This window comes from Petaurus breviceps, unplaced genomic scaffold, assembly GCF_028583685.1.
Source record: "Petaurus breviceps papuanus isolate PSGF00001 unplaced genomic scaffold, PetGlider_PUasm1.0 90667, whole genome shotgun sequence".
Lineage (NCBI taxonomy): Eukaryota > Metazoa > Chordata > Mammalia > Diprotodontia > Petauridae > Petaurus > Petaurus breviceps.
Genome location: NW_027187302.1, coordinates 8,022,810 through 8,047,367, shown reverse-complemented (window position 1 = coordinate 8,047,367; position 24,558 = coordinate 8,022,810). Strand labels below are relative to the sequence as shown.

Below are 24,558 nucleotides of genomic sequence, written 5' to 3'. Positions count from 1 at the left end.
CCTGGTAGTGGTCTTCAGTTATAATTAGTCATCCTGGTTGGAGTCTATTCCCTCTTCTTCTACATAGTTGCTGAAGTGATTTTCTTTTCTTTTTTTTTTTTTTAAAGCAATTGGGGTTAAGTAACTTGCTCAAGGTTACACGGCCAGTTATTTTTGGGTGTGGTGCTAAGTATCTGAGCCCGGATTTGATCTCGGATCTCCTGACTCTGGGGCCGGCGCTCTTACTCACTGCGCCACCTGGCCGCTCCATGAAGTGATTTTCTTAAAATTTATGTCTGATTATGTTATTCAGTTATTTAATAAACTCCAATGGATCCTTGTTTCCTCTGGGATCAAATACAGACTTCCTATTTTGCCATTTAGTGCTCTTTACAACCTTGATCTTTCTTTTCAATCCTTTTACTCATTCTTCCTCTCTAAAGACCTCTAGGGTGCAGCCATGCTTACCTACCTGCTGTCCTTCACATGCAATGTTCCATCTCCCATCTCTTTGCCTTTGTAGTAGTTGTATCCCATGCTTGGAGTGCTGTTTAGAATCTTTTTAGAAAACCTTTTAGAATCCCTGGCTTCCTGTAAAACACTTCTAGTTAAGTACAACATTCTGTAGATCTTTCCTTGTCCTTTTGAAGTGCTATCTTTTGTAGACCTTTCCCGGTCTAGTGCCTTCCTGTCTCTTACTTTGCATCTACTTTGTAGATATTTTGTGTATGATATACTCTTATTCTTTGTCTGTCTCTCTGTCTTTCTCTCTCCCTCTTGTAAGCTCCTTGAAGGCAGGAACTGTTTTTGCTTTTGTCTTTATATTCACAATGCTTAGCACAGTACCTGGCACATAGTATGCCTGTAATAAATGCTTATTGATTACTTGCTTGGTTAGATTGCCTAGGAGATCATGAGTTTACTGGCTGATGTGGTTTCTATCTGCCCTTTTGATCTCATTATTGTGGTGTTTGTTTTATATTAAACTTAACCTCAGAAAGGATGATAGTCTGTATAGATGTTTCTTTTTCTATTTCCAATTTTCAGCAAGCTTTTTTTTTTTTTTTTTGAGGAGGGGAGGTAGGGCAATTGGGGTTAAGTGACTTGCCTAAGGTCACATGGCTAGTTTCCTGTTACATGTCTGAGGCCGGATTTGAACTCAGGTACTCCTGATTCCAGGGCTGGTGCTCTACTCACTGCGCCACCTAGCCACCCCTTAGCAAGCTTTTAAAATGCACTGGCCACATCTTATTTTTATTATTCAATTCTAGTATTGATCTTGCTCTTTCCTCTGACCAGCCTGTGGTTTCGCCATATACCTTTGGCTAATTTGGGATAACTTGTGAATTCCTTTATATTAAATAAGCACATCCAGATATGACCTTTTTTTTGTGGAAGTGAATTGTTGTCCCAAATTATTGTATTACAAATACTGTCATATAGTGAATGATTTTAGGACCTTGTCTATATGCTTAATAGCTCTGAATTGTTACATATTCTTTTTGTGTCTTTTCAAAGTTATCTGTCTCTTACCTTGTTGCTAGCTCTTAACTATCAGTGTGTCTACCATATGCCATATTTCTTTTTCTGAGGGGGGAAGGCAGGGCAGTTGGGGTTAAGTGACTTGCCCAAGGTCACACGGCTAGTTTTTGTGTTAAGTGTCTGAGACAGGAATTGAACTCAGGTCCTCCTGACTCCAGGGCTGGCGCTGTATTCATTGTGCCACCTAGCCGCCCCTGATCTATTAATTCTTTTTTTTTTTTGCGCCTTTTGGAGGGCAATTGCGGTTAAGTAACTTGCCCAAGGTTACACGGCTAATTTTTTTGTGTGGCTGTTAAGTGTCTGAGGCCGGAACTGAACTTGGGTCCTCCTGATTCTGGGGCGGGTGCTTTATTACACTGTACTGCCTAGCTGCCCCTGATCTATTAATTCTTTTTTTTTTTATGCTTTTTCTTTCTCTCTTTTATTTTTTAGTTTACATCTTTCATTTCCACAAGATTTTGAGTTACAAATTTTCTCCCCATCACCCCAAAACAGTGATAGCACTGTATATCCCCTCCCCCAATCTGCTCTCTCCCATATCTTCCCCCATACCCCCTCCAACTTTCTAGTAGGGCATGGTGGATCTCTATGCCCCAGTGCCTTTATATTTCATTTCCCAGTTATATTTAAATAATAATATATATATATTTTTTAACATTTGATTTTAAAACATTGAATTCCAGATTCTTTCCCTTCCTCCCTCATCACCCACCCTCACTGAGAAGATAAGCAGTTCAATATAGGTTGTACATGTATAGATATGAAAACATTTCCATAGTGGATATATTGTGAAAGACTGACCATATTTCCCTCTCCTATCCCACCCCCCACTTGTTCTATTCTCTAATTTGATCCTGTCCTTTTTCAAAAGTGGGTGCTTCCAACTTCTGTTTCCCCCCGCCCCCCCTGCCCTCCCTTCCATCATCCCCCCTCTCATCCCCTTTCCCCCTACTCTCCTGTAGGGTGAGATACCCTATTTAGTGTTTATGACATTCCCTTCATAAGCCAAATTTAATGAGAATAAGGTTGACTCATTCCCTTTTGCCTTCCTGTACTTCCCCTCCATTGTAACAGTTTTCCCTTGCCTCTTCTATATGAGATAATTTACCCCACTCTGTCTCTCCCCATCTCCTCTCATTATATTCCTCTCTCACCTCTCAATTTCACCTTTTAAGTATCATCCCTTCCTATTAAATTGGTCCTGTGCACTCTATCTATGCATACTTGTACACATATATACACACTCACATATGTATTCATACACCCATATACCCTCCTGTATAGACATATATATGTATACACGTATATATGTGTGTATATATATATTTCTATTCCCCTCAACTATTCTCATACTGAGAAAAGTTTCATATGTTAAAATTATCATTTTTCCATGTAGGAATGTAAATAGTTCAACTTTGATAAGTTCCTTATGATTTCTTTTCCCTGTTTACCTTCTCATGCTTCTCTTGCTTCTTGTATCTGAATGTCAAATTTTCTATTCAACTCTGGTTTTTTCATCAAGAATGCTTGAAAGTCCTCTATTCCACTGAATGACCATATTTTCCCCTGAAACATGATACTCAGTTTTGCTGGGTAGGTGATGCTTGTTTTTAATCCCAGCTCCTTTGACCTCCAGAATATCATATTCCAGGACCTTTGATCCCTCAGTGTAGAAGCTGCCAGATCCTCTGTTATCCTGATTGTATTTCCACAATATTGAAATTGCTTCTTCCTGGCTGCTTGTAATATTTTCTCCTTGATCTGGGAACTCTGGAACCTGGCTATAATATTCCTAGGAGTTTTCTTTTTTGGCATCTTTTTCAGGAGGTTATCAGTGGATTCTTTCAACCTCTATTTTGCCCTCTGGTTCTAAAACATCAGGGCAGTTTTCCTTGAGAATTTCTTGAAGGATGACTTCTAGGTTCTTTTTTTGATCATGGCTTTCAAGTAGTCCAATAATTTTAAAATTAACTCTCCTGGATCTATTTCCCAGGTCAGTGGTTTTTCCAATGAGATATTTCACATTGCCTTCTGTTTTTTCATTTGTTTGAATCTGTTTAATAGTATCTTGATTTCTCATAAAGTAACTAGCTTCCATTTGTTCTAATCTAATTCTCAAGGAATGATTCTCTTCAGTGAGCTCTTGAGATTTTTTTTCCATCTGGCAAATTCGGCTTTTTAAGGAATTCTTTCCCTCATTGCCTTTTTAGGCTTCTTTTGACATCTGGGTTGGTCTATTTTTTAAGGTATTTTCTTCAGTGAGGTTGTTGACTCTTATTTAATAATTTTCTTACATCGTTCTCATTTCTCTTCCCAATTGTTATTTGGGAATAACCTCCACTTCTGTTATTTGGTTTTCAAAATCCTTTTTAAGCTCCTCTGTGGCATGTAACCAGCTCATGTTTTTCTTGGAAGCTTTTGGTGCAGGAGTTCTGACTTTGCTGTCTTCCTCCTGTTCCATGCTTTGATCCTTTTTGTCCCTAAAATAGGAGTCTAATGTCGGATTCCTCTGTTTGCTTTGCTTCTGAAGGACCTCTGCTATGAGTAAATGCATGAGTCTTATGATACGTAATATATGACACATTTTGGAAGCTCTTGGGTTTTTCTGGATTATTTTTCTTTTTTTTTTTAAGCAATTGGGGTTAAGTAACTTGCTCAAGGTTACATGGCCAGGTGTTTCTGGGTGGATGCTAAGTGTCTGAGCCCGGATTTGATCCTCAGGTCATCCGGACACTGGGGCCGGTGCTCTTACTCGCTGTGCTACCTGGCTACCCCTGGATTATTTTTTCAGTTCTTAGGTCAGATTGTTGAATAACTCGACTTTGGATAGGGGAATTTGCTGGAGTATTGCATTCTTGATCATAGAGGAAGTATTACTGTAGTGGGAAGAATGAAAGAAATTCAAGATAGAGAAAACTCACCTCTTGGTACTCTAATTTTCATAAATACTATGTTTTTGTTTCTTTCAGTTCTTTGTGAATGCTTTGTGATGTCATTAGTTCTCCTAGAAAGTTTTGCCTTTTTTTTTTTCCTGCTAGGTTCTTCAGAGCAGATATCCCAGCCTGTCAGGTGCAACTGATCATCTTTTAGATATTTATTTAAAACTTACTGGAGATAAACATCAGTCTAGGAGCAACAACAGCCATGGAAACGAGGATGTATCTATGGATGTCTCAGAAGCCGGAGGAGAGGACAAAAGTCCAAGCCTTGAAGGAAGAGAATTATCTCTAAGGTATTGAATGTGGTTTAATTAGCCAATTCCTGAACTATCTATCTGTATTCTTTTAATGCCTTCTTTTCCAGAACCTTATCATTTACTGGGATCGGATTATGAAATTCTGCCAATTTTTTCTTTTTGTGTTATGGGTAGCTATATCCCTTTTGTAGATCTATAATTCCTCATTAGGGGCAGCAGCCAGATGGCAGAGTAGATAGAGTGCTGGGCCTGGAGTCAGGAAGACTCATCTTGCTGAGTTCAAACCCAGCTTCAGACACTTAATAGCTGTGTCACCCTGGGTAAGTCACTTTGTCTCAGTTTCTTCATCTGTAAAATGAGCAGGAGAAGGAAATGGCAAGCCACTTCAGTGTCTTTGCCATGAAAATCCCAAATAGGGTCATGAAGAGTCGGATATGACTGAAAAACAGCTAAACAGCAGAACAGTTCTTCATAGGGATAAAGATACTTTTATTGATGATAAAGATACTTTTATTATCCAAAACTTTTTTAGTCTGTTGTTAAGGTCATGGAAATAACTACTGTTTATTATTTCCTAATCTTTGAGTAGTAGAACACTACATGAAATTTATCGTTTTGTACCTTTTTGTTGCTATAGTTAGTCCTGGACTCATCCCAATAGAAGTTAGGCCATCAGAACCTTAAGAGGCTGTCTGGGCCAGGTATTCTCAACCTGAGGTCCAGGAACAAAGAAGGAGTGTGTAGATTTTAGGAAGTCCCTCAGCTTGGGTGGGAAAAACAATTACAGCATTTCCTTTAATTATTTAAAAACTTTGTAAGAAAGTGTCCATAGGTTTCATCAGACTGAGATGCAAAATGATTATGTACTGCTGAGCTAGTCCAACCTCCTCATTTTATGGGTCACTACAAAATCTTCTGAATTCCAAATGATTTGTCCAAGGTTATTCTGGGGTTAAGTAACAGATCCAGTGTAACTTTAGGTCCTCTCCAAATCCAGGACTCTTTGCAAAACTACCATATTGCTTCTTTCTGGTCATTGTGCATGACTTGCCCTTTGAGGGTTGTGGGGTTTGCAGCCTCTAGAAAGGAATAAAGACACTTTGTTTTGTCTCTTTGGAGAAGCCAGGGAACAAAGCTTTCTCAAGTTAAAATAGGGAGGCAAATGATCTTTGTCATGTTTGTTTCCCTTTGTGTGCCTGACTCTCTCTTTTTTTTCCAAGGGGAAGGCAAGGTGATTGGGGTTAAGTGACTTGCCCAAGGTCACACAGGTAGTAAGTGTTAAGTGTCTGAGTCCAGATTTGCATTCAGGTCTTCCTGACTCCAGGGCTGGTACTCTATTCACTGTGCCACCTAGCTGCCACCCTGCCTCTCTCTAAAGCAACCAGTCACTCCTTCCTGGCTCTCCAAACTCTTCTGTTAAAAACATATCTGAAGGGGCATCTAGGTGGTGCAGTGAATAGAGTACCGGCCCTGGAGTCAGGAGGACCTGAATTCAAATCCAGCCATAGACATATAACACAAAAACTAGCTGTGTGACCTTGGGCAAGTCACTTAACCCCAATTGCCCTCCAAAAAAAAAATCAACAACAACATATCTGAGCCTGTATTTGTCAGGTACTTTATATCCAAATGATCTGCTGTGGCTTCATCCTCCTAAAGACTCAGAACCCAGATTCCCATCCCTTTAATACTACATATTAGACAGGGTTATTAAATTTATGCATGACAAATTTTTAATGTATGACATTTGCTTATCCTTTGCTAATCTGATGAAGCAAATGACAAGGATTTTAGGCAGCGTGGGGAAGCTATTTTGCAGTTATTAAGTTTCATTTCATAGGTCCAGCATTTAAATTACATAACCCTGCTTATCCATTTGAGAGGAAAGGATCATTAATGACTCTCTCCTCTCTCTTTAGCTGGGGATTGGGTTTTGGGAACATATATGGAACAGTTCCTGATCATCTGGTATAATAATGAGCTGATAGATGACCCTACTTTTAGATGCTGGGAATGTATCTTAAGGTGTGATAGCACCATGTCTCATTTCATTGTCTACTGAAAGGAAAGCTGAACAGGGCCTGACTCTTTGGCTGGGCTTATAAGCTTTCTTTTTTCCTTCTTTCTCTTCCAAGGTCCTTTCCATCAGCTTCCTGGTTCCTGCTAAGTTATAAACTTAGGGGCCTTGAAAGGATTTCAGGATTGCTTCCTGTTCTTCCTGCTTGTTGGCCTTTTTTTTCTTTTTAATCACACAGATTAGATACTTAGATACATTAGATACTTTTCAGAGTTCCTGTCTTAATGGCTTATGTGGGCTGAGTTGAATAAATAGGCAAACAGAAAGCCTCTCCACCCCCTCTGTTTTATCCTGATCATCGTTGCTTACTTTCTCTATTTCTCCTCCTAGGGATTTACTGAATTGGTGTAACAGGATTTCCTACAGCTTTGACAGTTCTTCTTCATCTACATCACTCAATATTTTTCAGGAGGTAAGCTGTAATCCTCTGAAGTCTTGTTTCTTTTGTGCTACATAATTTCCATCTGTCTCTTTTCTTTCATTCATCTGTCTAAAGCTTTATCCCCCCTTGCCTCTTCTTCTCATCTGCTGTCAAGCTTGTTCTTTTGTGCACATGGTGTCACTTTTACTTTTAAAGCTAGTCAAGGGACTTAATTTCCACACAAACTAATATTGCAATAGAGAGATTGGGGGGGGGGGAGGCAAAAGCAAGGGGGGAAATGTAGCATTTTAAAAAAGGACCACTCCTGTTAAACATGTATTATAAGTGTAATAACTGTCAAGTAAAATAATAACTGTATCCCATCCTAATTTGGAACAAGCTTATAAAGAGACATTAAAACAAATGAAATAAAGTTAAGGAAAAGAAAGCTAAAAAATTAATAATGCACTTCATAATAATTATGACATGTGACATATATCACTTTTAAGGTTTATGAAGCATTTTGTATGTATTATCTCACTTGTGTCTCAGCGACTCTGTGAGTTAGCTGCTATCCATCAGTCAACATGCATTTATTAAGCACTTAACATTTCTAGGCACCTGCTAAATCCCAAGAATTCAAAGAAAAGTCAAAACAATCCCTGTCCCTCTAGGAGTTTAACATTCTAATAGGGCGATAGAACATGCATAAGTAGGTTTATATAAGATATATACAAGGGAGATCAAAGATAAGTTTAGAGAAGATACTACTATAGGTATTGAGTTATTGTTTCTTACATAGCAGTAATTATTCATTATAGTCACTTAACCATAATTTGTTTAGTCACTCATGTGCACTCATTTTGTTTCTTGTTCTTTTCTATGACAAAAAAAAGCCACCATAAAAATTCTTTAGGTGTATTGGGTTATTTCTTTATTTTGCCTTTTTGGGGTAGATACCTAGTAGTGGTATTGATGGGTCACAGTGTATGTAGAGACTAGTGGCTTTTTGGTCAGTTCACAACTTGAACAGTTCATCAATGTGTCTGTTTTTATGCTTTCCACTAATTGGCATTTTCTTTTCTGTTACCTTTGCCAATCTAATGCATGGGAGGTGGAGTCTCATAGTGATTTATTCAGAGGAGATATGGAGCATTTTTTCATGTGGTTGTTGATAGATGGGATTGGCTTCTTGATATCTTATAGTTTCACATTTTCTGTCTTGGGGAATGGTTCTTGTATATTCCCTATATATCTTGCAATTTGTTGTTCAGTCGTTTTTCAGTCAGGTCTGATCTTCATGGATCTATTTGCCATTTTCTTGGCATGGTTATACTGAAGTGGTTTCCCATTTCCTTCTCCAACTCATTTTACAGATGAGGATACTGAGGCAAACAGAGTTAAGTGACTTTCCCAGCGTCACACAGCCAGTAAGTGTCTGAGTCTAGATTTGAACTCAGCAAGATCCTGATTCCAGGCTCAGTGTGCTATCCACTGTGCCACATAGTTGCCCCTTGCAAAGTCACATTCTTATCAGAAAAATTTGCTGCAAAGATGTTTTTCCAATTGCATTATTTTTGTTATGTAATCAAATCCATTTTATCTCTTGTTATCTTCTCTATCCCTTATTTGGTCAAGAACTTCCATATCTATAGTTGTGAAAGATACCTTCTCATGCTCTTAATTTATTTGTAATATGACCTTTTATGTCTATATTACTTGTGCTTTTGGAGCTTATTTTTGAATATGGTTTGAAATGTTGATCTCACCCTTATTGCTTCCCACTTTTCCAGCAATTTTTGTCACATACTGAGTCCTTACCCCAATAATTTCTGTTCTTGGGTTTTTTGAACACTATAATCCTTACCTAAAATATGATATTGAGTTATATTGGACTACTCTTCAGTACTGTAAACCCAGTACTGCTTTGCTTCTGGATCTATCATCTGTAGAGTTATGGAAATTTGTGAACATTGCTTACCTTTTTACTGTATTGCTCTAGTTTCTTTGAGCTGAGTTGAAAGAGATTTAAGAATTTTGTAATATTTAGGATTTTTCTTGTTATAATCCATAGAAAGATGAACTTTCATTTGGGTTATACCTGTAGTCAGGGGAAATCTTATTGCTGCTAGAGGGTTCCTTTTCATCTTGTTAATTTTTAATTCCTTCCTTGCCTATTCTAAGCTTTCCCATTTCTCTTCAAGCCTCAAGGTACTTGTCTCCACTCTTGGCAGATAGTTTTATTTATCTCTTTTGGTTCAAACCTGTCATTTCATCTTTGTAGGTGTAGCAGCAAGCACCCCAAGCACGTCCTCAGGGTTTGCTGCCCATACAGGTTCTTGGATCTGCTTTGTTAAAGGAAAGCAACTCAAAATGGGTTAACAAGCTTACTTTAATCAGTCAGACATATATAGTTTACCTTGGTCAGGGGAAAAAGGTCAGCACCCCGAACTTCAAAGTATACAGGCAGAATTATCAAGACAGAAACAGATCAAGTAGACAGATTTCCAAACTGTCCAACCATTACATCCATACCCAGTCAACATCTGGGTTTCCACATCTGGGTTTTTCAAAGCCGGGGGGGGGGGGGGGGGCCCTGGACAACAGCTTCCCAGAATACAGATCAAATCACAGAACACTTCTCAAAGTGAGCCCCCCAAACAAAGCTACACATCAGGGCTTATATAGCCTTCTCCTGGCTCAGAGAATGTAACAATCTTGTTGACTCACCGGCCAATCAAGAAGTATCTACTGAAAAACAAGCCTCCTACCCCAGGCTTCAGGTGCACTTTAGCCTAGGGGCAGGAAAGATCTTCCAAATTTGCATTCCCATTACAGTAGGGAACTTCCAGGTGAGGAAATACATTCTATCACTGCAGATCAACAATTTTTACACAATTTGTAAATTTGCCTCAGTCACTGAGCAGTTAATTGCTACAGGTCATATAGCCAATGTGTAACAGAGATGGGATCTCAACTTTTTCTTTATTAAAAAATAATGTTAACCCATCAAGATGAACTGATTACAATTTTTTTTTTCTCCCAGCTTATCTCATTGGATACTTCTTCAGACTTATGATTAAATCTGGAGTACAGAAAAAAGTTGGGCTACCCTTAGATGGAACTCCTTCTTTGTCCTTTCTCTCTTATAATTTGTTTATAGATGCTTTTTATTGTCCTAGTGAAAAGAGTTGTCTGTCTTTAAAAAAAAACACACTTTTTTCCGTTAACAAAAAACAATTTATGTTCCCTACCTACTTTTCTACCACCTCATCCTCGCATTGGAGAGGGTACTGGCTTTGTGTGGTGAGAATAAATCCAAACCCCGTCTAATGAATATGTATCATCACACAAAACAAATTCCTGCTTTGGCCATGTCCAGAAAATAATGTGTCTCAATCTGCACCCTCACTTCTTTGCCTCTCATGTCCCTTTTTTGCCTGAGTCCTTCTTCAGTACAATTTACATTCTTGAGAGACAGCCTGGTATAGTGTATAGAGAGTTGATCTCAGAGCCAGCAAGAAATGAAGAATTTAACGAAATATGAAATAAAGAACCTGGGCTCAAGTCCAGACTCTAATATGCGTCTTTATGAACCTGGGTTAGTCACCTAGTCTCAGTGTCAGTAAATCTCAGTATTTCAAGCAATTCCAAAGTTATAACTTGCAGAGAAAGTATTGACCTATGTTGGTAGAAGGAGTTCCCTAGATGAATAAAGTCACAGTTCTTACCTCTATCCTATCACCCCATTTCCCAATTATCTCATTTCTGTGACCTGAGAACCTCTCTGTCCTCCCACCCAACCATTAACTTCAGTTACCTACTCTTTCTTTTTTAAAACTTGGCAACCAGTTCCTTTTCAGTTGGTCCCAAGTACGGGCAGATCTTCCTTATCTTGCAGAAATCATTGGTTTGGCCTTATTCTCTTACACTCTACCATCTTATTTCCAATTCTTTTAATTATGAAATTAGTATAGCTACTGTGAGGAACAGCTAAATGCTGTCATGGTGATATTGTTTCTTCCATTATTGGAACTTAAGAGTCTGCCCTGTTTTCTCCTCCCCCCAAGATAGCTAAAGCAGCTAATGTTATTTTTGCTTCCCCAAATGGACTTATCTTTCATATTTGTTAATAATCACATTCTTTTACTCATGTTACCCCTCCTAATCTGTGATTCCTCCAGTGGCTTCCTTTTGCCTAAAATGCTCTGTTTGGCATTCAAAACCCTTTATAACCTAACCCAACTCCTCCTTTTCCAGTCTTTTTTTATACCTTACTCCCTGGCATATACTTTTTTCTTTTTTGGAGGTGAGAAGACAGGGCAGTTGGGGTTAATGATTTGCCCAAGGTCACACAGCTAGTAAGTGTTAAGTGTCTGAGTCCGTATTTGAACTCAGATCCTCCTGTTTCCAGGGCTGGTGCTGTATTCACTGTGCCACCTAGCCGCCCCAAGGCATGTTCCTTAATCCAGTGACACTGGCCTCCTGGTTGTACCATGATAAACAGGACACTTTATTTTGAACCTCTGGTTATTTATTATCTCTGGTTGTCCCGGAGGCCTGGAATGTTCTCTTTCATCCCCTCAAACTATTGACCTTCCTGGCTTCCTTTAAGTCCCAGTTAAAATCCTATCTCCTACTGAAAGCCTTTCCTAGTCTCTCTTGATTCCAGTTATTTCTTGTTTATCCTCTATCTAGCTGCTTTGTATTATTTGTTTGTGTGCTGTTTCCCTTATTAGATTGTAAGCTCCTGGAGGGCAGAGACAGTCTTTTGCTTCTTTTTGTATCTTCAAATAATTATATCCTTTCCATCAATTCTTTGCTTTATCATTGCCATAATTGCCAAGTGCATTTAGACTCCAACCACTTCGTGCTTTGACTAATGAAATAACCTGCAGCATCCTATTAATTGATGCTCTCTTCTAGTCTAATCTACATATCTTTACTAGGTTAGGATGTAAAAGACATTGGTTTTTATATGGTACTTTTTCTTTTTAAAAAAAAAGTTGTTATTGTTGGGGAGGAAGGGTAGTGTGCTTCACTTTTGTCATCAAGATAATGTCCAAATTCCTTACTCAAGGACATTCAAGACCTTCTTTTGGCTAGTCTCAAACTATTTCCTAACATTATATTCTTTTACTCCTTTCATGTGAAATTTCTGCACCAGTCAGACCATTTTATTCAGCATTTCATTAACGTGTTTGTATTTCATCCTTTGTGCCTTTCCTTGTGCCAGATCACCCTGTTAGAGCACATTTTCCATGCTCTCTTCCTTCCTGATCCAAACCTAACTCACTGTTCAAATCCTATTTCATTTTTTTACCTCCTTTGTTAAATTTTCCTTTATTACCCTTTCCATTCTTTTTTAGTTGAACCTATGCCCCTATTATCTGTACTACTTGTTTGGAAATTAGTCATGTACTGTTTGGTGACATCTTCTGGATTGTTGTCTTATACTTATCTCACTAACTTAATGCTACCATCTTGAGGATAGAGAACAGATGTCTTCTATCACATTTGTTTCCCTTGTATTATGCCTCATGTTAGATACTCTTTGTATTCAGTGCACTTTGATTCCATGAAATACTGAAATGAATCAATTATTACTCTCAGATAAGATGGTCTTTGTTATAATCACATCCTTGAACAATGATAGTGGAGGACTGATTTTTATTATTTTCACATTTCAGTGAAGAGTTAAAGATTTGCCTTTATCTTTGACAGGCTCTGGATTGCTTCACAGCAATGCTATCTAAGCAAACAAGCAGACTGAAGATGGCAGAGGTTATTGGGAGCAAGTTAAATATCTCCAAGAAGAAGGTGAGCCTTGAACTTTCCATTGTGATCTTGATTTAAATCAGTTCTGATGCACAGCTGTTATATCTAGTTTGCCAAGTGTCTCTTGCATCATCACTGCTCCCTAATCCTTTCTGAATTGTTAATGGATTTTCCTATGTCTGTATAGGGCAGTTTAGTCATTATATATGCCTCTGTTTATGTTCTTAAAATGTACTTTATTACCTACCAAATATATGCCTTAGTATCCACTATTGGTTTTGTATTCTTTTCTTTTTTTTTTTTGGAGGGGAGAAGGTAGGGCAGTTGGGGTTAAGTGACTTGCCCAAGTTTACACGGCTAGTTTTTATGTTAAGTGTCTGAGACTGGAGTTGAACTCAGGTCCTCCTGACTCCAGGGCTGGTGCTCTATTCACTGTGCCACCTAGCCACCCTGGTTTTGTATTTTTAATCTGTGTTTTAGTCAATCACTTTTACTTTAAGTATAGTTTATGTTAGGTTTTATAATCCTGTATAGCAGGGAATGAGGTAATTCTTATATCTTCAGTGTTATACATATGTAATTGGGTGCTTAGAAAAATGATGGATAATTATTATAAGAATATCCAAAGAAAAGAGAAGAATCAATTCTATCCCCTGAGCACCTAAGAGGTTGGAATCCTAACTACTCTTGCATGATTTCATGAGGATCATCTAGCCAAGAGTTGTAGTCTTGGTTCAGGAAAGTTCCTTGTCCACTTTTGATGCTGTTTTCCATTGAGACCTTGTGGCAGAGATAAGTATGGGGCAGTTTTCTAGGTTGTTTTGAACAGAGACACATGAAAAATGTTTTACAAAGATCATCTTGAAATCTCCAGTTAGGAAAAAAGTCTAGTTTAGAACAGTGGACTCTAAGCAACCCCTTTTATCCTGCATCCCATTTAGTATAATATTTTTGAGCCTACTCTGCCTTTCCATATGTATATATCCGATTACTTATAAATTATATACATGTACTATGGTACTAATGATTTTGCAAATTATAAAACAAACAGAACTTTAAAAAGGATGAGATAAAGATAAAATTTTATTTGATCTTAGAGTCATTGGGGGGGCGGGGGCACTGGATTTCACTGAGCAGGCGAGTGACATGGTCAAACACTTGGGTTTTAGAAAAATCATTTTGGCAGGTTTGTGGAGAATGAATTGGAGAAAGGATTGTCTTGGCACTTGAAAATGTGGTTCTGGACTTAAGTGGGTCCTGTGTGAGTAGGGACAGGAGACATGTATAAAAGACTTTATGGGGAAAGAAATTACAGTGTTTGGCTAGTTGTATGAACAGGGTGAGAATGAATGAGAAGTCCAGGATAATACCGAGATTACAAACCTTAGTGACCAGGATGGGTGATATCCTTTATTATAATAGCCAAGTTCAGAAGGATGGGTATGTTTTGGAGGTGGACTGGGGGAAGGAGAGAGGAGAATAATGAATTCTCTTTTGGATATTGTGTTTGAGTTGCCTAAAGGCCACCCAGTTGGAAAAGTTCAGTAGGCATTTGGTGATAGGGGAATGGAACTCAGTAGAGATCTGGGTTGATTTGGTAGATTCCAGAATTAATCTGCATAGATGTGATAATTGAACCTATGGGAACTGATAAAAAAGAAGAGAGAAGAAAGCCTAGGACACAACTTTGAGAGACATGCACAATTGATGGGTAAGGTATGGATAAATGTCTAGCAAAGGAGACTCAGTAGGAGGGATCATAAAGGTAGGTAGAGAATTCAGAGACAGCATACTCACAAAAACCCAGAGAGAAGAGAGTTAAAGAAGGTAGTTAGAAGTGTCAGATGCTACAGAGAGTTTACAAAGGATTAGGCCTGAGAAAAAGTCATGAAATTTTTCAAAGCTGAGGGTCTCCACTCACCACAATGGGCCATGTATCTGTTTTGGATTTAGATGTAGGAAGAACACTATTTGAGAGAGTTGTAGATAACCAGAGCATAGTGGGTATGGAAATGCAGGGGACATTTTATCTGAAGCACAATCCATTTTCTCCACAGGCTGAATACTTCTGTCAACTTTACAAGCCAGAGATTGTGGTAAATGAATTAGAAGTGGAGGTGGGGAGAGCACGGCTGCTGCGGATACAGAGTCCGGCTGTCCAGGTCCAGAGGTAAAGTCAGCTCTTCTGTGTAAAACTGTCAGATTTTGAATAGAGATTCTAACCATCCACTGTCTTGATTTTGTAGATCACCTGCTTACATCTTCATTAATTATAAGAGCTGACTTCTCTCAGTCTCTGGTTTACTATGTACTTTACACGTTCTTATTTTATTCTTACAGATGTTGTGTAAGATAATTGGTGCTATTGGAAGTCAGTCAATAAGTATTTTTTTAAGGACTTCATATGTACCAGGTTTTGTACAAGATGATAGGAGATCAAAGACTAAAATGAAAAGTGAAAAACAGCATTTCTGTGTTATGAATAAATGCAGATATGGACAGAGTAAACCTGAGGTAATTTTTTGGGAAGAGGAAGCAGGTGAAAGGATCAGTAAATTGCTTATGGAGAGTGGTACTTGGGCCTCAAGTTTGCTTTTGAGGGATTCTGAGAGACAGGTGACATGTAGCTCATTCTAGTTTTGAGGAATGGAAGGCCTGTTAGCATTATAAGCCCCATTTTGCCGGGATCCGTGTCTTTTTGTTTCCTAGTTCAGTGTTTTTTCCACTACACTATGGTTGCCTGCCTCTTCTTACAGTAGAGCAGCAGGGGGTTGTAAGAATGTCATAGGGGTCCTGCAACCAGAAGACTTTCTGCAGGGCGAGCCCTGCCCTTTGTCACCATAGACAAAGTACCTTTCTAGGCTTTTTCCATCTATAAAATTTGTTTCTTTTTTTTTCGGTTTGTTTAATGTTTTACTGATTTTTTCATAAAGAAGATACCACTTCTAATTCTGTGTAGCTAAAAAATCACTGACTGTACTTAGACGATCTGTATCTAAACCTACCTCAGAGTCTACTTCTGTGACCTTAGCCAAGTCACTTAAATCCTCTGGGCCTCATTTTCTCATCTGTAAATTAAGAAGAGTAGTCTAGATGAACTCTCAGGATTCTTTTAGCTCTAGACCTATATTTTGGTCATTTTGGCAAACAACCCTGTCTTTTTTTTTTTAATCAAATGCTTTATTAACTTCTAGTTTACATCATTCATTTCCACAAGATTTTGAGTTACAAATTTTCTTCCTGTTTTTCCCCCAATCTACCACCCCAAAATAGCAATTCCACTGGATAGTCCCTCCTCCTATTTGCTCTCTCCCATATCTTCTCCCATACCCCCTCTGACTTTCCATTGGGGCATGGTGGATCTCTCTGCCCCAGTGCCTGTATATCTTATTTCCCAGTTACATGTAAAATAATATTAATAATTATATATATATATAATTAAACATTTGATTTTAAAGCTTTGAATTCCAGATTCATTCCCTTCCTCCCTTGTCACCCACCCTTACTGGGAAGATAAGCAATTTAATATACGTTGTACATGTGTAGCTATGCAGAACATTTCCATAGTGGATATATTGTAAAAGATTGACTATATTTCCCTCCCTCTTATCTCACCTCCCACTTGTTCTATTCTTTACTTTGATCCTTGTCCCTTTTTTTTTTTCCCTTTTTGGAGGGCAATTGGGGTTAAGTAACTTGCCCAAGGTTACACGGCTAGTTTTTTTGTGTGGGTGTTAAGTGCCTGAGGCTGGAACCGAATTCTGGTCCTCCTGAGTCCGGGGGCGGCACTTTACTCACTGCGCCACCTAGCCGCCTGTATACCTGTTCCTTTTCAAAAGTGGGTGCTTCCAACTTCCCTCCCCCCCCAGCCTGCCCTCCCTTCCACCATCCCCCCTCTCATACTCTTCCCCCCTACTCTCCTGTTGGGTGAGATACCCTATTTAGCATCTATAAAATTTGGATGAAAATAATTTGCACCATCTGCCTCATGTAGTTTACATGATAGATAACAGAGAAGTAAAATGGTATACGGTATATTGAAAGGCAAAAGGAATTGCTGCTCTGCATTAATGAAAGAACATCAAGAAGTTCCTTACACTAATGAAATCACAGGTCTAGACCAAAAAAACATTAGTAATATAAATATCCTTGGCCAGTCATAATGTTCTTTTGTAATAGTTCATAGTTACTTACTATTTTCCAGAATAGTTTTATTTTTTTTTTAAATTTGCCTGTATTTTGTGGGTTTAGGTGGACCAAATTCAGGAAAGCAATCATTGGGGCAGGTCCATTACAAATTATTGATAAAAGTCTGTTGCCTTGTTAGCGTGTTTTGAAAATACCTTTTATGTCAAGCAGAAAATTGGAGTCGTTTTCTCTTCATTTCTTGTCCCCTTAACAGAAGTTCTTTGTTTCTGTGAAAATGACTTTTCCACTTTTTTTTGCTTAGATCTGACTAAAAGAGCTTAAATATAGCAAGCATCAGAAGCTAGTATTCTAGATTTCTGTCTGTTACAACAGACCTCCTAAAAGAGCAAAGGAATAGGTGGAGTGAAAAGTCTAGGTCATAGGGGTGGGGAACCTGTGGCTTTCTAGAGGTTTTTATGTGTGGTCTTTTGACTGGGTCCAAGTTTCACAGAACAAATCCTTTTATTAAGGGGCTTTGTTCTCTGAAGTTTGGATTCAGTCAAAGGGCCACACATGTGGCCTTGAGGCCAGAGGTTCCCCCTCTCCTAGTAGGACAAGGAAAGGTAGCAGATGCCTTTAAAAGCAGTGGAACATCAGGTAGATGGTTAGGACAGAACAGCCAAAAACTCTAGGTCATCAGTATACTGGCTCATAAAGCTAAATACATTTCACCTGCAAATCAAGCTGTGAGTTTAAATAGAGATGTTCAAATTGAGCTTCTGGTTAAAGAATTTAAGGGTGTCTCCCATGGCAATATAAAAGCATTTTGTAGTTTACTTAGTGTGCATCATTGTGTGTTTCTTTGGGGAAAATGCTGAATTTGAGGTCAGTAGACTTGGGTTTCAAATCCCAACTTTCCAATTTATTTAGCTAGGAAGACTTAGGCAAATCACTTTAACTTCTTGGGCCTTAGTTTCCTCTTCTGTAATATAAGATTAGACTAAGTGGTGACTTCTAGCTAAGGTCCCTTCCAGCTGTAAATCTATTATGATCCTGTAGTCATTTAATGAGATATGGTTGGAGTAAATATTCTTTTATAAAAATAGCACTTGAGGCTCAGAGATTGAGGTATTTTCCCAGTGTCTACCAACAAGTCAGTGGCAGAGCTAGCATTGGAAGCCGTATAGTGAGCATCAGCTTAATAAAGACTCTTGATGTTGTATTATACTTTCTCTTGGCAAGAATATGGAACTCTTCTTCACAAGTTGTGCAGTCTAGACAAAAGCCAGGTCCTCTAGGCTGGCCTCTGTTTTTTCACCATTGCTGTCCACTTTTTTTTTATTAAATTGATTTGTTTATTTACTTTTAGTTTACAACATTCAGTTCCACAGTCCCTTGAGTTGCAAATTTTCTCCCTCTGCTCCCCCCCCCCCCCCCCCCCCGTCTCCGCCCCATCATGGCGGCATGCACTCGAATACAAAACAAGAAAAAGAAACAGCAAGTAGTTTGTTTCAATCTGCATTTAGACTCTGCATCTTTCTCTGGATGTGGATATCTCTTTTGATCATGAATCTTTTGGAGTTGTCTTATAACCTTACATTGCTAAGAGGAGCCCAGTCTATGGAAGTTAGTTGTCACACATATGTTGTGTCTGTGATTGTGTACAGATTTGTCCTGGTTCTGCTCTTCTCTCTCAGCATCAGTTTATGTAAGTCTCTCCAGGTTATTATGAAGTCCATCTGCTCCTCATTTCTTATAGCACAGTAGTATTCCATTACATTCATATACAACAACTTGTTCAGCCATTCTCCAATCAGTGGGCATCCCCTTGATTTCCAGTTCTTTGCAACCACAAAAAGAGCTGCTATAAATATTTTTGTACATATGGGTGCTCCTCCCACTTCTCTGATCTCTTTGGGATATAACCCTAGAAGTGGTATTGCTGGGTCAAAGGGTATGTACTTATTTATAGCCCTTTGGGCAAGGGTATGTACTTATTTATAGCCCTTTGGGCATAGTTCCAGATTGCTCTCCAGAATAGCTGGATCAGTTCACAACTCCACCAATAATGCATTAGTGTTCCAATTTTTCCACATCCTCTCCAGCATTTATCATTTTCCTGTTTTGTCATCTGAGCCAATCTGGCTGGTGAGATGTGTTACCTAAGAGTTGTTTTGATTTGCATTTCTCTAATCACTAGTGATTTAGAACATTTTTTCATATGCTTATAGATATCTTTAATTTCATCTTCTGAGAACTGCCTGTTCATATCCTTTGACCATTTATCAATTGGGGAGTGGCTTGTATTCTTACAGATTTTACTCAGTTCTTTGTCTATTTTAGAAATGAGGCCTTTATCAGAGACACTGGTTGTAAAAATTCTTTCCCAATTTCTCACTTCCCTCTTAATCTTGGTAACATTGGCTTTATTTGTACAGAAGCTTTTCAATTTAATGTAATCAAAATTATCTATTTTGTATTTTATAATGCTCTCTAACTCTTATTTCGTCATGAAATCTTCCCCTCTCCATAGATCTGACAGATAAACTCTCCCTTGCTCTCCCAGATGGCTTACAGTATCAGCCTTTATACCTAGATCATGCACCCATTAGACTTTATTTTGGTGTATGGTAGATATTGGTCTGTGCCCAATTTCTGCCATACTATGTTTCAGTTTTCCCATCAGTTTTTGTCAAATAGTGCATTCTTATCCCCAAAACTGGGGTCTTTGGGTTTATCAAACAGTAGATTACTATAGTCATTGGCTGCTGAGTCTCGTGTACCCAGTATATTCCATTGATCCACTACTCTATTCCTCAGCCAGTACCAAGTAGTTTTGATGCCTGCTGGCCACCTTCTCTAGCATTTCTTTTCATTAATTGCCTTGATATTCTGGACCTTTTGTTGTTCCAAATGCATTTTGCTACTATTTTTCCTAGCTCCAAAGTAATTTTTTGGTAGATTGATTGGTATGGCACTAAATATGTAATTTAATTTGGTAAAGTCATTTTTATTATATTAGCTCGACCCATCCATGAGCAATTGATGTTTTTCCAATTAGTAAGATTTGACTTTATTTGTGTGAAAAGTGTTTTGTAATTGTGTTCATATAAGTCCTGGGTTTGTTTTGGCAGGTAGATTCCCAAATATTTTATAATGTCTACAGTAATTTTAAATGGGTTTCTCTTTCTATCTCTTGCTGTTGGATTTTGTTAGAGATATATAGGAATGCCGAGGACTTATGTGTCCACTTTTTCTCATCAGGGAAAAGCTCACTTTTGCTGCTACTCGTCCAGCTTCTATACTGATGGAACAGCTTGCAGTGTGTGTCAGCAAGGGGGAGCCAGTCTTGCTGGTGGGTGAGACAGGCACTGGCAAGACCTCTGCTGTCCAGTACTTGGCTCACATTACAGGTAATAAGCAAGCTTGAAGAGGTTTTGGTGCTTCTGGGATAGATTTTTCAGGGATAACCACTTTTTTTGTGCATTTTTGAAGGTCACCGTTTGAGGGTTGTCAACATGAACCAGCAGAGTGACACAGCAGATCTGCTTGGCGGGTTAGTGGTTTTTCTAGACATTTTTGAAATTGTTGCTCTTTGTTCTGTTGCTTTGTATGAGATGGAATGTAAATTTAATACTTTAAATGATCTATTTCTTGTTCATTAAGAAGCACTAAGCAAAACTTGAAAGGAATATCCTCAAATTCCAATCATCCCACCCTTGAAACAGCATTAAACACTTAGTGTGAGGTATAATAGTTGGGCATAGGGCTTTGATTTGCATATTAAGAAGTAATCATAGCCTCTATTCAAAGATTACCCTGTGTGAAATGGAAAGCAAACAGCCCTTTATTCCATGTAAATCTAAACATAGACAAATAATTATTACAAGGAGGAAGGAATAGAGGGATAGGAACAATGATGTGTAAGTAAGGAGTAGGCTTGTTGCTTGCCTTCCCTAGGATTTGCTTTGGTTTTGGTATTTAGTATTTTTTATAAGGTCCTTAAAGACCTTATAAGCTATAGACTAATTTTTACTGTCCTATACAATATTTTTACCTTCTATATTAAATTTTTTTTTTTGGCGGGGGAAACAGCCTGGTTCATGAATAGAAATTTTTTTCTTTTTTGAGAATATACTCAACTGATTAAACTGTGTAGGCTTTTAAAATTAAATATATTGTGATTTATTCCATTAACATTGGACAGTTCCTTAGAGAAAAACTTTTTAAAGGAGGACCTTATTTAAATTACCCTTTTTGTTGTTGGGTTTTTTTTTTTTTAAACATCCTTGGGTGGGGGGCTTTTCATTTCTTCTTTTATTTTTCTCTCTTACTCTTGGCATTACTTTGATGGAACACTGTACCTGTGTTTAAATTCTGTTAAACTTGTATCCTTTTGCCATTTAGGCTGTTTCTTTCATGATTGTTTTGTGAGATTTCCTCTTTCATTCTGACTTTTTCATTACCATTCACTTATAGTAGTTTAAGTTGGTCTTCTCATTTAAAATTTTTGTTTTTTAAATTTCTGTAATGTTGGATGAGCTAGTTGCAGAGCTGCCTGCTATGGGTATTTGGAATTTTCTAGTTTTGTCAGATGTATCCCATATTACTCTTAAGATGCATGTCCCTCAAGTAAAACTTTTTAAAATTGCTTCATGTTATTCATATATATGTATATATATATATATATCATTGATCTCTTAGCTTTTTATCAAACATGGAATATATAAACCTGTAATATGAAGTTACCACATGATAGATGACCTTTGAAAGTGGATTTTGTGAATGGAGAAGACCTAAGGTTTTAGGTGCTTTGCTTAACTTGATTTTATTTCATTCATATATTCTATGAGTTAATGTAGTCATTGTTTTGTTTGATAACTTTATGGTATTTCATTATATGGCTATTGTATTTTTTGTTTTATTGTTAGACACTTGGGTCATTTATTATTTATCTTTTAGTTTGAAATATGGTCTCTGTTTTAGACTTTGCTGCAAATAATGAGCAGTGATGTCTCACGTCATTTTATATTACTTCCTCATGTAGCAATCATTTCCACTTAATTTTTTATTAGGTCTTTAAATATAGATTGATCTTTATGGAAGGGGGGGAATTATACTTTGAAATTTATAAATATTATTGTAATGAATTTTTTTCTTACAGTTCATTTTTTTTTATTTGAAGTGTTATTTAGGTAATACCCTAAATTTCTTAAAAAAATTTTTTAAATGTTTTTAATTTTTTTTAATTATTTACTTTTAGTTTTCAACATTTACTTCCCTAAGTTTTAAAATTTTCTCCACCTCCCTCTCCAAGATGGCTTGCAATCTGATATGGTCTCTACACATACATTCCCATTAAACACATTTTCACATTAGTCATGTTGCATAGAAGAATTATAACGAATGGGAAAAGCCATGAGGAAGAAGAAAAACCAAGTCTGCTTCGTTCTGCATTCTGACTCCATAGTTCTTTCTCTGAATGTGGTTGACATTTTCCATTATTGTGTCCTTTGGAATTGTTTTAAATCTTTGTCTTGCTGAGAAGGGCTAAGTCTATCAAAATTGGTCCTTGTACACTGTGGTTGTTACTGTGTAGAGTATTTTCCTGATTCTGCTCACCTCACCCAGCAACAGTTTATGAAAGTCTTTCCAGGTTTCTCTGAAGTCTGCCTGTTCATCATTTCTTATAGCACAATAGTATTCCATTACATTCATATACCAAAACTTGTTCAGCCATTCCCCAGTTGATGGCCATTCCATCAATTTCCAGTTCTTGGCTATCAAAAAGAGCTGCTATAAATATTTTTGTATATGTGGGCCCTTTTCCCATTTCTATGATCTCTTTGGAATACAGCCCTAGAAATAAATACCCTTAATTTCTAAATTATTCTTTTCTCTGAACTCAATTTTCTAGAATCTTTGCATTTTCTTTCAGTTATAAGCCAGTGGACCATAAACTTATATGGCTGCCTTTACGAGAAGACTTTGAGGAACTTTTCACCCAGACATTTTCCAGGAAGCAGAACCTTACATTTTTGGGGCATATTCAGACCTGCTATAGACAGAAACGTTGGCAAGACCTGCTCAAACTAATGCAACATGTACATAAGTCAGCACTCAACAAGGAGACAAAAACCAATGATGCAGGTAAAAGATCCAGCTGAGGCCAATAAGTGAAAAGCTGTAGAGATGGAGAGAAAATAAGCACAGGGGACATGATATAAAGAAAGAGGCAATTTTCAGGGAGCATTGTCAGAACATGAAATCAGGTTCAGAGCTAGTACTATACCACAATTCTTGGCACAATTCTGCAGTAGATTTTTTTCCTTCCAGAAGAGTGCTGTAGGACCTCCTCCGGTGGCTGTGAGAGTAACAGAATTAAATAAAAGACAAAATATTTTTGGATAGAGGATAGTTATTTGCAGCAAATTTTGTTAATGGTTGTCATACTCATAAACTTGCCGAGTAACTGCTGTCAGAAGCTAAAGAAAGCCGGCATGATTTATGTAAAACTTTGCAAGTGATTCTTTTGAAGGTTTGATGTGCTTTTCCTTTCTAATTCCTGGAATGGGGGTCCTTCAACCTACCTGGGGTCCAGCTATGGGCTGACTTTGGAATCTAGGGCCACTGATTTCTTTCCTTAGCAACAAAAATGGAGGTAGTACTTGATTCTTTATAATTCTTTAGGGGGAATCCTAGTTAAATTAACTTCCTTTTGGGGGGGGTGGGAACTAGGAGGGAAACTGATCCATATTAATGATTTGATCATTTCAAGGAGCTCTGGATATTAGAAACTCCCTCTACTGATGCAGATCATCATTTCCTCTTTAAATTGTAGACCTAGAGTATTGCCTTGGGCAGCAAAAGTTTATTGTGACCATGGTCAAACAGCTAGTCTCTGTGAGTCCAATAACAGCCCCTGTGTCAACTACACTATACTGTCTTTCAGCCTACAAAATTTTATATAAAAAAGTGATTCTGGAAGTCAACCTTTAGGTTGATTTTTTGCTGTTATGTTCTCACCCAGAGAAACTTGCTTTGTCTCAGAGAGTTAATTGGGAAGTTATTTTAATGTAGTGGTATCGCTAAAGCTCATTTTATGTGTTTATAGGGTCATTGGATCATAGATTTATAAATGGAAGGGAATTCACAGACCATCTAGTCCAACCCATTCGTGTATATATTTGTATCCAGGTCATACCTCAATGCCCCATGTTGTGGATTAATTTTCAAATTTTTCTTTTTTTCTTAGGATTACTTTTAAGAGAAAAGTGGGAAGCATTTGGTCTGAAACTCAACCATGCCCACCAACAAATGAAAATGACTGAAAATGCCCTACTGTTTGCATTTGTAGAGGTATTTGACTTTGGTTGTATATTTCTGCAACATGATTGCTGACTCAAACTGATTTTTGTGGTCATACTTAAGTGCATGATAGAAATAAGCAGTGTGTGTGTGTGTGTGTGTGTGTGTGTGTGTGTGTGTGTGTGTGTG

The 24,558-nt window shown here is 37.8% G+C and overlaps 1 protein-coding gene across 1 annotated transcript in view; it reads left to right on the top strand.

Annotated features, from left to right (window-relative positions):
• MDN1 (midasin AAA ATPase 1) overlaps positions 1 to 24,558 on the top strand; it is a 183,099-nt gene that overhangs the window by 32,342 nt on the left and 126,199 nt on the right. The window contains exons 10-17 of the mRNA XM_069065132.1: positions 4,560 to 4,753; positions 7,125 to 7,206; positions 12,880 to 12,975; positions 14,991 to 15,103; positions 20,326 to 20,474; positions 20,557 to 20,617; positions 23,000 to 23,211; positions 24,317 to 24,420. Coding sequence (XP_068921233.1) covers positions 4,560 to 4,753; positions 7,125 to 7,206; positions 12,880 to 12,975; positions 14,991 to 15,103; positions 20,326 to 20,474; positions 20,557 to 20,617; positions 23,000 to 23,211; positions 24,317 to 24,420 — 1,011 coding nt within the window. The remainder of the gene's footprint in view (positions 1 to 4,559; positions 4,754 to 7,124; positions 7,207 to 12,879; positions 12,976 to 14,990; positions 15,104 to 20,325; positions 20,475 to 20,556; positions 20,618 to 22,999; positions 23,212 to 24,316; positions 24,421 to 24,558) is intronic.